This window comes from Trachinotus anak, unplaced genomic scaffold (genome assembly GCF_046630095.1).
Source record: "Trachinotus anak isolate AG129_WGS33_773 ecotype Australia unplaced genomic scaffold, CSIRO_AGI_Tana_v1 ptg000039l, whole genome shotgun sequence".
Taxonomy (NCBI): Eukaryota; Metazoa; Chordata; class Actinopteri; order Carangiformes; family Carangidae; genus Trachinotus; species Trachinotus anak.
This window is the reverse complement of record NW_027273890.1, coordinates 1,208,698-1,223,507: the sequence shown is the minus strand read 5'-3', so window position 1 is coordinate 1,223,507 and position 14,810 is coordinate 1,208,698. Positions and strand designations below refer to the sequence as shown.

The 14,810-nt window shown below is 41.4% G+C and overlaps 2 protein-coding genes across 2 annotated transcripts; both read left to right on the top strand.

The window, feature by feature from the left end:
- The first annotated feature begins 5,491 nt into the window (after positions 1 to 5,491).
- On the top strand, positions 5,492 to 6,828 carry LOC139615006 (trace amine-associated receptor 4-like). Its single transcript, XM_071472755.1, has 2 exons — positions 5,492 to 5,661; positions 6,012 to 6,828. Exons 1-2 carry the CDS (start codon positions 5,492 to 5,494, stop codon positions 6,826 to 6,828), a joined length of 987 nt encoding a protein of 328 aa, XP_071328856.1.
- Positions 6,829 to 10,710: 3,882 nt separating this feature from the next.
- Positions 10,711 to 12,711, top strand: LOC139615005 (trace amine-associated receptor 13c-like). Its single transcript, XM_071472754.1, has 2 exons — positions 10,711 to 10,880; positions 11,159 to 12,711. Exons 1-2 carry the CDS (start codon positions 10,711 to 10,713, stop codon positions 11,970 to 11,972), a joined length of 984 nt encoding a protein of 327 aa, XP_071328855.1. The 3' UTR covers positions 11,973 to 12,711.
- The last annotated feature ends 2,099 nt before the right edge of the window (positions 12,712 to 14,810 follow it).

The following is a 14,810-nucleotide window of genomic DNA, read 5'->3' as shown; positions in this document are numbered from 1 at the left end:
TGAAGTTATTATCTTCCCTCTTTCTCTTTACGTCTTTCATCATAGGTGAAATGTTGAAGTCATGAACTAGCTCTTCATGATAGTTTGAAGCAACATCTTGACAACCATGAAAGTGTATTTCTTAGTGTATTTCTGATGTAATGTGAATCTGTGTATGTTTACATGAATACAACGTGTTCAACATGACACAACAAGATCACAAAATCAAACACAAACCAGGGCATTTCATTCCTGCTCCCCAATATGTCATGAAGGACCTCATCTGGATTTGAAACAGGTGGGCTATGGTTGAGTACCCCCTGACACCTCGCTTGTTCTTCTTTTTGGGGGGGCTTTCTGGTGGATTGGAGGCCTGCAGTGGTGTTTGATGTTTTCATTATGTACATCGAAACTCAGGAGCCGTCTGTCGTTCACCAATCTGTGGAAACATTGGATTGAAATGTTGGTTTTATCCTGGGGAAGCGTTTTATTTTTCCAGAGAACATCTGTGGAATCACAAGACTACCTTTAACCACAGCTGGATAACAGGTAAAAAATATATATTTTGACTTTTGTAGAAACAATGTGACCAAATTACAGTCACACATGGGGTAAAGGGAGCCCTGAATCCAGATACAGTAAACAATAAAAATATAGCCGTATTCAAGTATTAACACATAACACAAGTTATTTAAGTTAAGTTGAGACACATAACTTCATGTGAATGATGCAATGAACTTAATGAGCAGAACTAAAATTAGATGCAACAACTCATCTCTCCATAGAAAACTGTTTGTTGGGAAAAATGACCATTTACCTTGTATTACCTCTGACATTTGCCTGTGTACTGTGGCAATCAGCAGACCTGCAACACACACACTTCACACAGACGCACACACAGGGAGATAAGCCCCATGAGATTTAATTTGCCCATTAGCTGATCCTAATGGTGGTGAGCTGACCCTCTCCTGACAGGAAGTTTGTTCACACCTGCGTGTCTTAGTGTCACATGATGATATCTCAGTGCCTGAGGTGCCACCGCAATCAGAGGTGTTAAGAAAAACAAGCTCCAGCACAAACACACAAACACACCATGCAACCACTACACATCAACATGTGATGCAATCATTGCTGAATAATTACGTTTGTTTTTTTCTGGTTGACAAATTGCCTGTCATTACATTGTATGTTTAATCTTTTAATATTTTTGTAATAGCAATGGATCAAATTACCATGTGTAATGTGGGGGCGGGGAGTTGGGGGGGGACCCACTGACTCTGCAGTTGCCTCAGCTCCAGTGTTTTAGTGTCTTTTAACTCAGTCTGTGGATTTCTGACCCTAAATATTCATTTTACTCTCTGTTTTCTGAGAACAAGCTCTAAAAACCCACTGTAGCGAACAGTTTGGTGCTCCATTATGTCTGTCCATTATGTTCCAGGAGACTCAGATAGTGGAGAATTTTGCAGTTGAAGTTGCTTCAAGAGGTTTTAAAATCTGTACAACATATGACAACCTCAATCTTTAGACCCTGGATTCAAATAGGAAAAATCTCCTCAGGAAGTGTAACTGAGGAGGGACTGATTATCATTATTGACTGATTATTTCACTCATCATGTGTCTTTATTGTATAAAAAACACTATATGTCAGTGTCATGCTGTCAGGGCAAACAAGACAAGCAGTCTTTACCTGGTTAAAGTTAGAAATACATATAAATTAGAAAAATACTGAAGTTGAAGTGATATCTTTCTTTATAGCTGATCTCAGAGCAGCTTTCTGTCCCGCGAAGGACCTGATGACTGTTTGCATTTTTAAATGTAATTTACTGCCCTCTTATGGTGGCAGCAGGGTATTTTCCCTGCAAGCTAGTTTGCCTTCCAGCCGTTGTATCTATTATTTCTTTCGTTTTTGTTGGTGTGACCGTGTCCTGTTGACAAAAACTGGAGCTTCAAGCAGAGAGGACAGCAGCTTAATTTGGAGGCTGCTGAACTGAACAGTACATCTGAGTCAGCTGTGGGGAGGAGATGGTGATTTTTTTCTGTAACAGAGACAATTTTGCAATTACAACTGAGGGCTAAAGGTATAGATGGGTCAACAGAGCTGTGGCTGTCTGTCAGCCTGGCTACAGTGCTGAACAGAAACCTGGGATTGTTCTTGTTTTCTTCTATCAATGATGAATAATAGGATGTTCTGGCTTTACGGAGGCTTTTTTAAAATGCCAACAGGCTGTCTTTCCAAGCCTTTAGAGATTCTTCCAGGTTAGTAGAACGTCACCTTCTTTCTAGCTTCCTTGAATTTTGCTTTAAAGCTCGTGTTTCTGAGTTGTGCCATGGAGCTAGCCTTCTCTGACTCACCACCTTCTTCCTCAGAGGGGCCACAGTGTCTAGAGTTGCACACAGTGAGGCTACAGTACTATCAACAAAATCATCAACCTGTGTGGATGTGAAGTGTGGTGGCAAAAATGTTTTACCTTGTTCAATAATTGAAAAAGAAGATCTTCACGCGTCAGCTGTCTTTCTTGAGTTTAATAAACATTCATGAATGGAGTCACACAAACACAACCGAACAGTAGTACAGTCAGTGAGTGAGTGGCCTGAAGATGTTACCCAGGGCCACAGTCTTATAGTTCCAAAAACACATTCCACAAAGACAAAATACGATACTCTCTCACGGGATTGTCTCTGTGCTGAGTCTTCACCTGCTTGCCTCTCCCCCAACGCAATGTATGAACAACACACTTATCACAATGAGAAGGGCAAAGACATCCACATATATTGTCTACATGTGTTCTTCATTAGTTCACACAGAGGTCTTTCACACAACCGTAAAGGATGTACAAAGGTTAGGTTCAAAAATTTCATTAGAACTATCCACACTGTCATTGGTTACACAGTTTTGAATAGGCACACATGAGTTATACCAAAATTTTCCATTACAGAAGTTAAGAGAGCTGTTCCCTACTGCATTGATACATGGCAGTGGGCTCAGTACTGATGGGATTCTTTCTTTAAATTTGCTGACAGCATTGTCAGAGAGACACCTGCTGTAATAGATTTCTTTCCCAGATGCTGTGTAGTCCATGACTGAAAACTCAAATGTTAACAGAGAATGGTCAGATAAAAGAGGGTTTTGGAGAAATATTGTTAAATATTCAATTTCAATACCATAAGTCAGAACCAGATCAAGGGTCTGGTTAAAAGAGTGAGTGGGTTCATTAACATGCTGAGAGAAGCCAATTGAGTCCATAGTCTACATTTAAATGTAGGTGGTGGGGACAGACACAGTTTGTAGGGGGTGAATGGCAGGCGACTGCTCTAAGAGAGAGAAGAGTGTAAGACTGCAACTCTGCCTCCTGGTCTCAGCTCTGGTTTGTCATGGCTTTGGCTTTCTAATAAACTCAGTGAGGTTTCTAGATAAGAGCGCAGCTCCATCCAGCGTGGGATGTTTGCCGTCTCGTCTAATCAGACCAGGTCTTCCCCAGAAAGTCTGCCAGTTATCAACAAACCCACATCAGTGGCTGGACACCACCGTGACAACCATTGGTTGAATGATGAAATGTTGCTGTACATGTCCCCGCTGGTCAGGTTGGGGAGGGGCAGGAGAGGGAGAGAGAGAAGCCATCGCTAACTGCTAAGCTAAAGTAGCTAACAGAGCTAGTGTGTAAACAGCTGTGGTTTAATGAGAGACTCACTAAAAGAAAGTTTATCCTTCCTCCCGTAGTTTGTGCTTCTCCTCTCTCTCCCTCTCTCTGTCCTCATTCTGCAGGTCTCTCTGCCTCGGGAGCAGCAGGATCCAGATCCACCACTACTCATCATTACTATTAACCACTGTTATCTGTCATTATTATTGATAACACCATTACCTACACAGCTGTTCCTGGTCTCTCTCTCTTTTCTCCTCTCTCCTCCCCCCACCCTCTTTCTTCTCTTAAACCCAACCGGACCCCCCCACCCTGAGCCCGGTTCTGTTGGAGGTTTCTTCCTGTTAAAAGGGAGTTTTTCCTCCCCCCTGTTGCCAAGCGCTGCTCTTTGTGGGAACTGTTGGGTTTTTCTCTGTAACAAAGTAAGGTCTTGACCTTACCCTGTAAAGTGCCTTGAGATAATGTATATTATGATTTGGCACTATACAAATAAAATTGAATTGAATTGAATAAAGGATCTTAAAACTTGAACCCTCTTCTCTGGATTTATTTTTCTACCACACATTGATAAAGATTAATGTGTTTGCATATAATTAGAGGCCAAGGATGGAGCCTTCACAATCAGATGGATGGAGATTTAGGGTTCAAGTATAAGAAATGGTGTGACAATAATGGCGTTGAAGGAGGTTTTTTCAAACTAAAACAGGTTCAACAGCATTTCCAAATGTTTCCATTTTAGGGGTTGGAAAACTCAGGGGTAGTTTGAACCCCAGGTGTAAAAAGAGCAGAACTGATTTGTTTTAAAACTAAAAAGTTATTTGTGTGGATGTTGCCTAAGGTAGACACTCTGGGAGCAGGAGATGGAAGCTGAATCCTCAAAAGAAGATGAAGAAGAGGCACATTGCATGAAAAAAAGTCGAAATGCCGATCTTCTAGATCCTGTGATGCAGCTGCAACGCAAGAGACGTGTGCATAACACATGTCTTATGCAGGCAGTGTGTCTCTAATCCGTTAACATGGGCGCTGAAATGAAGAGCAAGACATTACGTAGCAGCCACGAGATGCATTCAGAGTGTCTGCGGCCTTAGATTTTGTTGCTAGGCGACATCTAGTGGTCGTAGTAATGTCGACAGGAGCAAAGGGAAAAGTGCGGTGACGTAGTTTATAGAGCGACAGAGTCCACGTCAGGAGGAGGTTGGGGTGGATGGATGAATATGACCCAGGAGAGCGGTGTTCGATTCCCATGTGACAGTAGCAGCTTATGTTGTTTCTATTATCCATGACCGTTTGCTATTATTATTGTAACCATGGCAACAAAGATAATCTCATGTTGAGGAAGAACTTATTTTAACCCAAATCACCATCTTTTCCTGAACCTAACCAAGACATGACCGTTATTATAATAACCATGGCAACAAAGGAAGGTACACCACTCTAGACACAGTCCCTGTGTTCATTATTGTAACCATGAAAACCAAGGTCTGGTACGCCTGCTGCAGTAGGGGCGCTACTTCAGGAGACACTGCTATGGGTCGTATCAGAGGGTTGAAGAAATTGACCTATATGGTTGTTCAGGTTGGGTCATACACACACAAGTGAACCTCACAGACTTCAGCACTTTCAAGATTAAAGCCAGAGTCCAGTGTGTGGCCCTTTAGGTGACTGTGAGCCTCAGCAAACTAAACAAGATTAAAAGTTAATAAGGTCCATGAAATTGCACCTAAAGATGCAAATGTATATTAAAATAACTAAAATAAGCATTTGGAGAGGAAATCTCAGTGTCCAATGGGAACTGGAAAAGGATGGGAGGGCTGTGGTAAATAGTGATAAATAGGAACGCTGCCTGAGCTACAGCTCTCTGCAGGACTTTGTTGATGGAGGCACAGCACAGAGTGGAGCTCTGCTTTCCAGAACTCCTCAACAGCTCCTGCAGGAAGCCAGCGTCTCAATCCAAATCTCTGCTCTTGAACAGTGTACTGTTCTTGGTCTCTGTGCTCACTTCGATTCTCAACCTGCTTGTTATCATCTCGATCTCCCACTTCAGGTAAAGATTAATTTAGCTGCTATAATTTCAACTTTTGGTTTAGTTGGGCCTGTATTTTTCATAGACATGAAGAACTTAATTTTTGTAGAAAACTTGGCTATGATCAAGTACATGAGTAATGTCACACCTTGGCATACCAGACGTATAGTCCACCTTGTGACCATGTTGTGTCACATTAATCCTGAAGATGCTGGCCTACTAAATGTAACACATGCATTGGCTCCATCCTAAATATCTTGCTGATTTGTTGATTTCTACTTCTGCCAAGTATCTCATTACAACACTAATACTTTTTAAATTTGCCATGACTGCGTGATACCATGATTGATGATGTTTGTCTTTTCTTCCAGACAGCTTCACAAACCCACCAACCTCCTCATCCTCTCTTTGGCTGTCTCAGATTTCCTTGTGGGGATTGTAGTTATGCCAGGAGAAATCCTTCTAAAAACAAGCTGTTGGTTTCTTGGTGATCTGATGTGTTCTGTGTATAAGCGTTTAATATTCATTAATACCTCGGCCTCAGTAGGTGACATGGTCCTTTTATCAGTTGACCGTTATGTTGCCATTTGTGATCCTTTGCATTACACCACCAGAGTCACTGCAACCAGAGTTAAAGTCTGCATTTGTCTGTGTTGGCTCTGTTCTGTTTTCTACAGCAGTGTCTTTGTAAAGGATGACCTGAGTCAACCAGACAGACATAATTCCTGTCATGGAGAATGTGTGATTGTCATTGATTATACTGCAGGAACTGTTGACCTTGTTTTGAACTTTATTGTTCCCATTACTCTCATCATAGTTCTGTACATGAGAGTATTTGTGGTGGCTGTGTCTCAGGCTCGTGCCATGCGCTCTCACATTACAGCTGTCACACTCCAGCGTTCAGTGACTCTAACAAAGAAATCTGAGTTGAAAGCAGCCAGGACTCTTGGTCTTGTTTTACTTGTGTACCTAATATGTTTCTGCCCATATTATGGTGTAACTATTACACAAGGAGGGATGTTGCGCAATACTTCAGCTGGAAATTTTGTGCTCTGTCTTTTCTGTTTCAACCCCTGTCTTAACCCTATAATCTACGCCTTGTTCTACCCCTGGTTTAGAAAAGCAGCTGAACTTGTTGTCACTCTGCAGATACTGCAGCCTGGCTCCCGTGAGGCCAACATGCTGTAGAGAGGCTTTGGAGAGACTGAGATGACACCTGGTGTATGGACAAAAAAGAATATGTTCATGCTCCATGAGAAAGTGAACAAATCCAGAAAGTCCAAATACATCAGTCACTTATTATAGTTTGAGTGTGTTGTTAATAAAATGTGAATCTCTTTGGACACTCACTTGCTGCTGCAGAAATCAATAAGCATTTAATTGTCTCTCTTATGAGGCCTTTGTCTTTGTAGCAAGAAGCCTTCCAATACAACACAGCAACAAAACAACTAGAGGGCCATAACACAGCTGCTGTTCTCAGTGCTTTATGTGTTTTGATAAAGCAAAGAGCAGAAGACACACAGCAATTATCAAATTGATCAATCACAGTATTCTATATTGCTTTAGCTCCAGAATTGCTGACCAGAGGAAATGAATGCTGTAACTCATTTCCATTTGCATTTGTTATTTTTATAATTTAAAAAACTGATTATATTGTTTTCAAATCCGCCATGAAAAATCATCCAATATCCCTGCCATCTCTATCATCATTTGACATATATTGAGCCAAGACAAGACTTTTCTTGTATAGCTTTTCTGATATTGCACCACAGTGGAAATCACAGTTAGGGGTCAGCAATTGCTGGACTGACTTTTCTCACTGTCCAATAAAATCTTAACTTTTCTCTTATCGTGCTTCATTTAACCTTTTAAGCAAAATCCATATACCTATTGCATTTATACAAACATAGTGTAAAACATGATTTAAATTAAATTCTAACTATGTAATATGCAAAGAGATGCATTTACAATGACACTGTGCCTCACTCTAAAGTGGCACCCACTCTACTCCATGTTGCTTAACAAGAATAACCAGCTGCAGTTCCTGTTGGTCAATGGAGGATACCATCGCTCATGTGCACTGATAGTTCAAGTATCAATACTGTATATTCACTGTGACTTAGGTTTAACTGTCAGTATATACACTGAAAACTTCAAAATCCATTTACATTTTTGAATATTAAAGAGAGTGTAAGGCATCAAGCTTGAAATTTTATTGACGTTCATAATAACAATTGCAATAACTAAATATATAAATGAGAGGGTGCTATGAAGATAATATGGAATGTCACCTCTGTAGTGAGGAAGAAGTCAGTGCTGGGTGGAACAAAATTCCTAGGTGGGACCTACAGGTGTACAGGGTGAGAGGCATGTAGGTGTAAGGAAACAATCAAGTTCCATGCTCAGCTCATGCTCACACTTCTACATTGAGTTTTCCCTAAAGGACAAGACAGTTTCCCTTCTGAAACTACATGTTGCTGAGAGGACACCTTAGAATGTTTTAAGACAATTTACCAGGTTCATATAATGTGTGAATTGACCTAAAGGGCAATTACCAACATGTAATACATATTTGATCGTCTCTCTTAGAAAACCTTTTTCTTTTTAACAAAAAGCATTTCAACACAACCTGTCAACAGAGCTACTGGAGGAGACAAAAAGTTGTAACACATCTGCTGTGTTCAGTGCTTTATGTCATTTAAGAAGGACACACAGCAATTATCAAATTGATCCGTAACAGTATTTTTATTGCTTTTGCTCCTATTTTAGAATTTTAAAAACAATTTTAACTGTTTTCAAATCATACAAAAATAAACCAATACCCTGCCATCCCTGGTTAATATCTTCATTTGAAATATTAACTCAAGATATATTCAAAATGACACTGTGCCTAACTCCACACCATCTTATTTAACGAGAGTAACCAGCTGCAGATGGTTAAAGGGAGCATAAGGCATCAAAAACCTTGACGTTTTACAACCCATTCAAGTTCATAATAATAATCACAATAACTAAAGACATAAATAAAAGTGTGCTATGATGATGAAATGGAATGACATGTCTGTGGTGAGGAAGAAGTCAGTGCTTGGTGAGTGAAGTCAGTCCTGGGTCGCACAGTGTCTTATGTAAGGTAACAGTCACAGTGCAGATTGGTTTCTGCACTGTGAAAACACAAAACCCAAACACACCCAAACACACTTAGATTTCTCAGTCTTTGACAAAGACTGAGAAATCTAAGTGTGTTTGGGTTGGATGGCCTGATTAATCTGAATGTGACTGATGGTTTCTTAGTTGACACCAGTTTGTCATGTTTGTCTGAGCATAAGCTGGTTCAATGATGTACTTGGTATCAGAGTACCCAAGGCTAAAGATAGTTGAACGAGTTTTTGATGGTATTATTGGATCTATATTGACAGGAGAGACCATATATGCCTATTATAATATTAAAAATATTATTATTAAACAATATTAATAATAACTCTAAAATGAATTGAAGTTATCCTTGGGGCACCATCCTGAAGCAGGAGAGGATAGCCAGTGTTGTACAGTCCAGTAAACAAAAGAAACTAAAGCTGGTTGAAGATCGCTGCTGAGCGCACATGGTATGTGGGGGAGGGAGGGACCAGTTCCTGTAGCCTTAACGCCTTAACATACAAGTGTTAACAGTGTGACTAACAGACAACCTTAACAGACATCACAACAAAGCATAGTGCATACAGTAATCAAATCAGTACATGCATATCGATAAAGGTTAACAGTGCTGTGCTCAGCCGTGCTGTCTGCAGACAGATTCCCTTGGAAGTTTGAGCCAGAGAATGACAACAACACAGACAGGCTCCTTCAAGAGGAGGCCAGCATTGCAGGTGGAGCCATTCTACAGAATGAAGAGGAAGCTGGTATCAGAGATGAAGCTGAAAAGACAGCTCTGGAGACCAGCAACAATGCTGGAGGTCAGGAAAAGTGGCTGGCACAAGTACATTGTGCCTCAGGCTGGAGGAGAGTCTGACTGCTGGTGAGCAGTGTCAGGGCCAGTCAGCTGGAGGTTAAGCTGGATGTCTGGTTGTGGTTTGGCAGGGTTGGAAGACTTGTAACCAGCAGCAGGAGAAGACCAGGTCACCAATGGGAAATCAGGAATAGAAGACGGCCAGATCACCTACTGGAGATCAGAAGCAGATGTTGGCCAGACCACCACTGGGACAGATAAGGTGTCAACCAGATTAGTCAATTCAGGAAAACACAAGATGCTGACCTTGACACCCAAGGCCAGAACAGGTGATGCATCGGCCACGGTGGATGACTCAGGAACAGAGGAAAGATATGCTGGGACCTCCAAAACGGGAACAGATGAGGCATTAGCCAGGGCATTTGATTCTGGAACGGACTCAGGAGCAGACTTGGGAACAGATGGAATGTCAACTGGGACCACTGATGCTGAAACAGGCTGGGGTGGTCGACTCTTGAGCAGACTCAGGAAGAGGGAAGGCATTAACCAGGAAACAGGTGATGTGAAATTTGAGACCAAGAACACGCAGGTGGTTACCTGGCTGAGATTAATGTCAACTGGAAGACTGGCTGGGAATACCAGTTTTTCCTGAAAAGTCTTTGCTGATTTCTTAATGTTTATGTGCTGGATATATTTGAATAACTTCAAATGAGATGCAAGGAAGCTGCTGCAGATTTCTTCGTACTTCTCCATTCTCGAACCCCTCTGTTTCTTCCAAAGGCTCTGAATTTGCCTGTGGGGCTCTTGCTTCAAACTGCTGTGGGTTGTGAATCCACATTACATGGCTATTTGGGCACAAGATAATTTCCAGTCTGAACAGAAAACCTGCAACACTAAGTTAACTTGTTGACGTTCTTCCAAATTAGATTAATTTACATTCCTTGGGGATTCTATGGGGGTGGTATGGCCATTCTTGCTGGTCCTCCACCCAATGGTGCCTCAGTACAAAGGGACAAGAGAGAACAGAGAATAAAGAGGGAGAAGAGAGAGAGAGAGAGAGAGTGAGAGGCAGGCTTTATCTGACTCAGTTTTGTTCAGAGAGCTGCCAGAGCTGCAGCTCTCTGAGGATGGAGGTTGAGGATGGAGCAGAACTCTGCTTTCCACTTCTCAACACCTCCTGCAGGAAGTCCACATCTCCTCGGTCTGAAGCTGTTCTCCTTCACATTGTGCTGTCCTCCATCTCTCTGCTCACTGTAGCTCTCAACCTGCTCGTCATCATCTCAATCTCCCACTTCAGGCACATGAAATTCTCAGTTAAACTACATTTTCTAACTATGAAAACTGAACAGCTTGTGTAGATGTACAAGGAGAATGGTCTTTGAGCTTATTGCACTTTGGCACTAGACTTAGATTCTACCTTGCTGACAGTGTTGCATTGTAGTTTGAATTGTGCAAACGTAACCACATGGTAACTTTAGATCATGCAGATCAGAAGACACTTAAATAACGTGGGTTGTTTTTGTCATTCAGATGTGAGGACTTGTTGGTTTAATGATGTATTTCTTCTCCCTCCAGGCAGCTCCACACACCCACTAACATCCTCCTCCTCTCTCTGGCTGTCTCAGACTTTCTCGTGGGCCTCCTGCTGATGCCGGGAGAAATCCTCCGAAACACATCCTGCTGGTTTCTTGGTGATCTGATGTGTTTTCTATATATCTATGTGTCCTACATCATTACCGCTACTTCAGTAGGAGACATGGTGCTCATATCGGTCGACCGTTATGTAGCTATTTGTGACCCTCTGCATTACACCATCAGAGTCACTGAGAGAAGAGTTAAACTGTGTGTGTGTCTGTGTTGGCTCATTTCTGCTGTCTACTGCAGTGTCTTTGTAAAGGATGACCTGAGTCAACCAGACAGACACAATTCCTGTCATGGAGAATGTGTGATTGTCATTGATTATACTACAGGAGCCTTAGACCTTGTTTTGACCTTTATTGTTCCCATTACTCTCATCATAGTTCTGTACATGAGAGTATTTGTGGTGGCTGTGTCTCAGGCTCGTGCCATGCGCTCTCACATTACAGCTGTCACACTCCAGCGTTCAGTGACTCTAACAAAGAAATCTGAGTTGAAAGCAGCCAGGACTCTTGGTGTTCTTGTAGTTGTTTTTCTAATATGTTTCTGCCCACATTATGGTGTTTCTCTTGCAGGGGACAACTTGTTCAATAGCTCATTTGCATTCTTCGTGTTTTATATCTTCTATTTTAACTCCTGTCTAAATCCTATAATCTACACCTTGTTCTACCCCTGGTTTAGAAAAGCTGTTAAACTTGTTATCACTCTGCAGATACTGCAGCCTGGCTCCCATGAGGCCAACATACTGTAGAGAGACTGCGGAGAGACTGAGATGACACCTGGTCTTTGAACAAAATGAAAGGGACAATATGAAGTGTAAGTTGTATCTGAACAAAAGCATCTTTTTTGTCGTTTAGCAAGTGAATTCACAAAATCAAAAAGTTAAAAATACCCCAACATATACGCTTCTCAAACTACTCAATCTCTACAACATATGATTACAATAAAGTGTATGACACACTGTTATTTCAGGCACTTAGGATGTTGCTGTACTCTTTTGCAATTTCACATAACCTGATTTATGATAAAATAATACTTCCAAGGTTCAAGTAAGTCTATAAATCAGTTGTATGATCAATATGGTCTATCAAGCTTCAAATTATAACAAATGGTTGCATTATTTGTCTTTGGGTTAGACAGTAGGGTTTTATTTCCAAAGGTCACTGATAAGAGATATAACCACCTGGACTGCTTTAAGACAATTGCCCAGGTTCATTTAATGTGTGAGTTGACCTACGGGATAATTATCAACATGTGCTACATATTTGATCGTCTCTCAACAAAAAGCATTTCAACACAACCTGTAAACAGAGCTACTGGAGGAACACAGCTTCTGTGTTCAGTACTTTATGTCATTTAAGAGGGACACACACCAATTATCAAATTGATCAATGACAGTGTTTTATTGCTTTTGCACCACAATGCTGTTACATTTGTTTCCTTGGGTCAACTGTATTTTTGATTCTCATTTACTATTTTAGGATTAAAATTTTTTTTTAAAAACTGTTTTCAAATCACACAAAAATAAACCAATATCCCTGCCATCATAATTTGAGATTTTAATTCAAGATGTATTCAAAATGACACTGTGCCTAACTCCACACCATCTTGTTTAACAAGAGTAACCAGCTGCAGATGGTTAAAGGGAGCATAAGGCCTCAAAAACCTTGACGTTTTACAACCCATTCAAGTTCATGATAATCACAATAACTAAAGACATGAATAAACGTGTGCTATGATGATGAAATGGAATGATATGTCTGTGGTGAGGAAGACATCAGTGCTGGGTGGATGAAGTCAGTCCTGGGTTGTACAGTGTCTTATGTAAGGTAACAGTCAAAGTGCAGATTGGTTTCTCCATAGTTTTGGTCATTGACTGAGACATCTAAGTGTGTTTGGGTTGGATGGCCTGTTTAATCTGAATGTTTCTTAGTTGACAAAAGAGATATTCATGCTTGTCTGAGCATAAGCTGGTTCAATGATGTACTTGGTATCAGAGTACCCAAGGCTAAAGATAGTTAAACAACTTTGTGGTGGTATTATTGGTTCTATATTGACAGGAGAAACCATATATGGCCATTACAATATTTAAAATATTATGATTAGAATATATTAATAGTTATGTCACACCTGAGAGGGTGGCTAAAAATTAAGGAAACCTTAATTACTATTAAAAAAAAACTCTACTGGGGAGATTTGCCGACTCAAAACAGCACAACAGACGCCAGTTTACAAAAGGGCAAGTTATATTTCTTAAAAGACAATAAACATGACAAAAGCAGAGTAACACAATATAATGTAAGACTGGAATAACCAGTCCAGTGTGTCTCAACAATGTCCCAGGGTCCAATGTACAGTGTGCCTAAAAGTCCAATCTGTGGTGTGATTGCTACTCCTGGAGGCCTGGTGTCCACTGCCACATGCAGCGTCTGGCTCTAGCAGGTACAGGAGGGAAAAAGAGAGAGAGAACCCAAATCAGCAGACCCTTCAGTCCCCACTCATTTGTCTTCAGATGCGGTTTCCGAATGGACTAATTTAAGCTGCTCTGGGTGGCCAATTAGTAAAGTAAACAAAATACTAGAAATATTTACCCACAATAAGAAAAAATCATTTATACACTAAACAAATTAAGCCAAAATCAGTGTAAAGAAATCACACAAACTTAGGCAAATTAATGAGAAAAATCAACAAAATACACCCAAAATAAACATGCAAATAACTAGTGGCCCTCCCCTTTTTGTTCCCGTTCAGTACATAAACTCTTCTGTCACAATCAGCCGTCCAGTGAGTTTGAGCATAGTCAGCGGTAGGTGATAGAATGAATAAAGAGGGAGACTTAACTGGAGGAGGGGCGAAGCGTGCATTCACCCCTCCACTTTCCCACGTAGCATGTCTCCCTCTCTGTAGCAGCCGGACGTCCATGGTCTCTCTGCTGCTGCTCCTTCCTGGTGTGGTCCAGCTACTGAGATTCTTCTCATCTGCTTGGGTTCCACTGATCCAGCCATAGGCTGGTCACGACTCTGTCATTCTCTCGGGCTCTTTCTTCCGCACCGTCTGCTCCACGCCGCTCTTATTGGCGTCTCTCCTCCCCTTTTTGTCCCCGCACACCTGGCTCGCATTTTCTCGATCGCCTGGTTGGAGATGGGTTGGGCTCGCCGCTCTAATCAGCGTCCGTCTGTAACACACGTACACACGCACACACTACACCCTGTGACAGTTACTCTTAAAATTAATTGAAGTTATCCTTGGGGCACCATCCTGAAGCAGGAGAGGATAGCCAGTATTGTACAGTCCAGTAAACAAAAGAAACTACAAAAGCTGGTTGAAGATCGCTGCTGAGTGCACATGGTATGTGGGGGAGGGAGGGAGGGAGTTTCTTTGTTTCAACCAGTTCCTGTAGCCTAAAGGGTGCCAGGTTAAAGGAGAGTTGGCTGCATGTAAATCGTAGTTCTGGGAGGTGCTAGACGTATGTATGTGAACATACAAGTGTTAGGTTAACAGTGGGACTAACAGACAACCTTAACAGACATCACAACAAAGAGGTGAGAGTTGTGTGGTTTTCTGGTGGAGTGAAGTCCTGTCTGGCAAA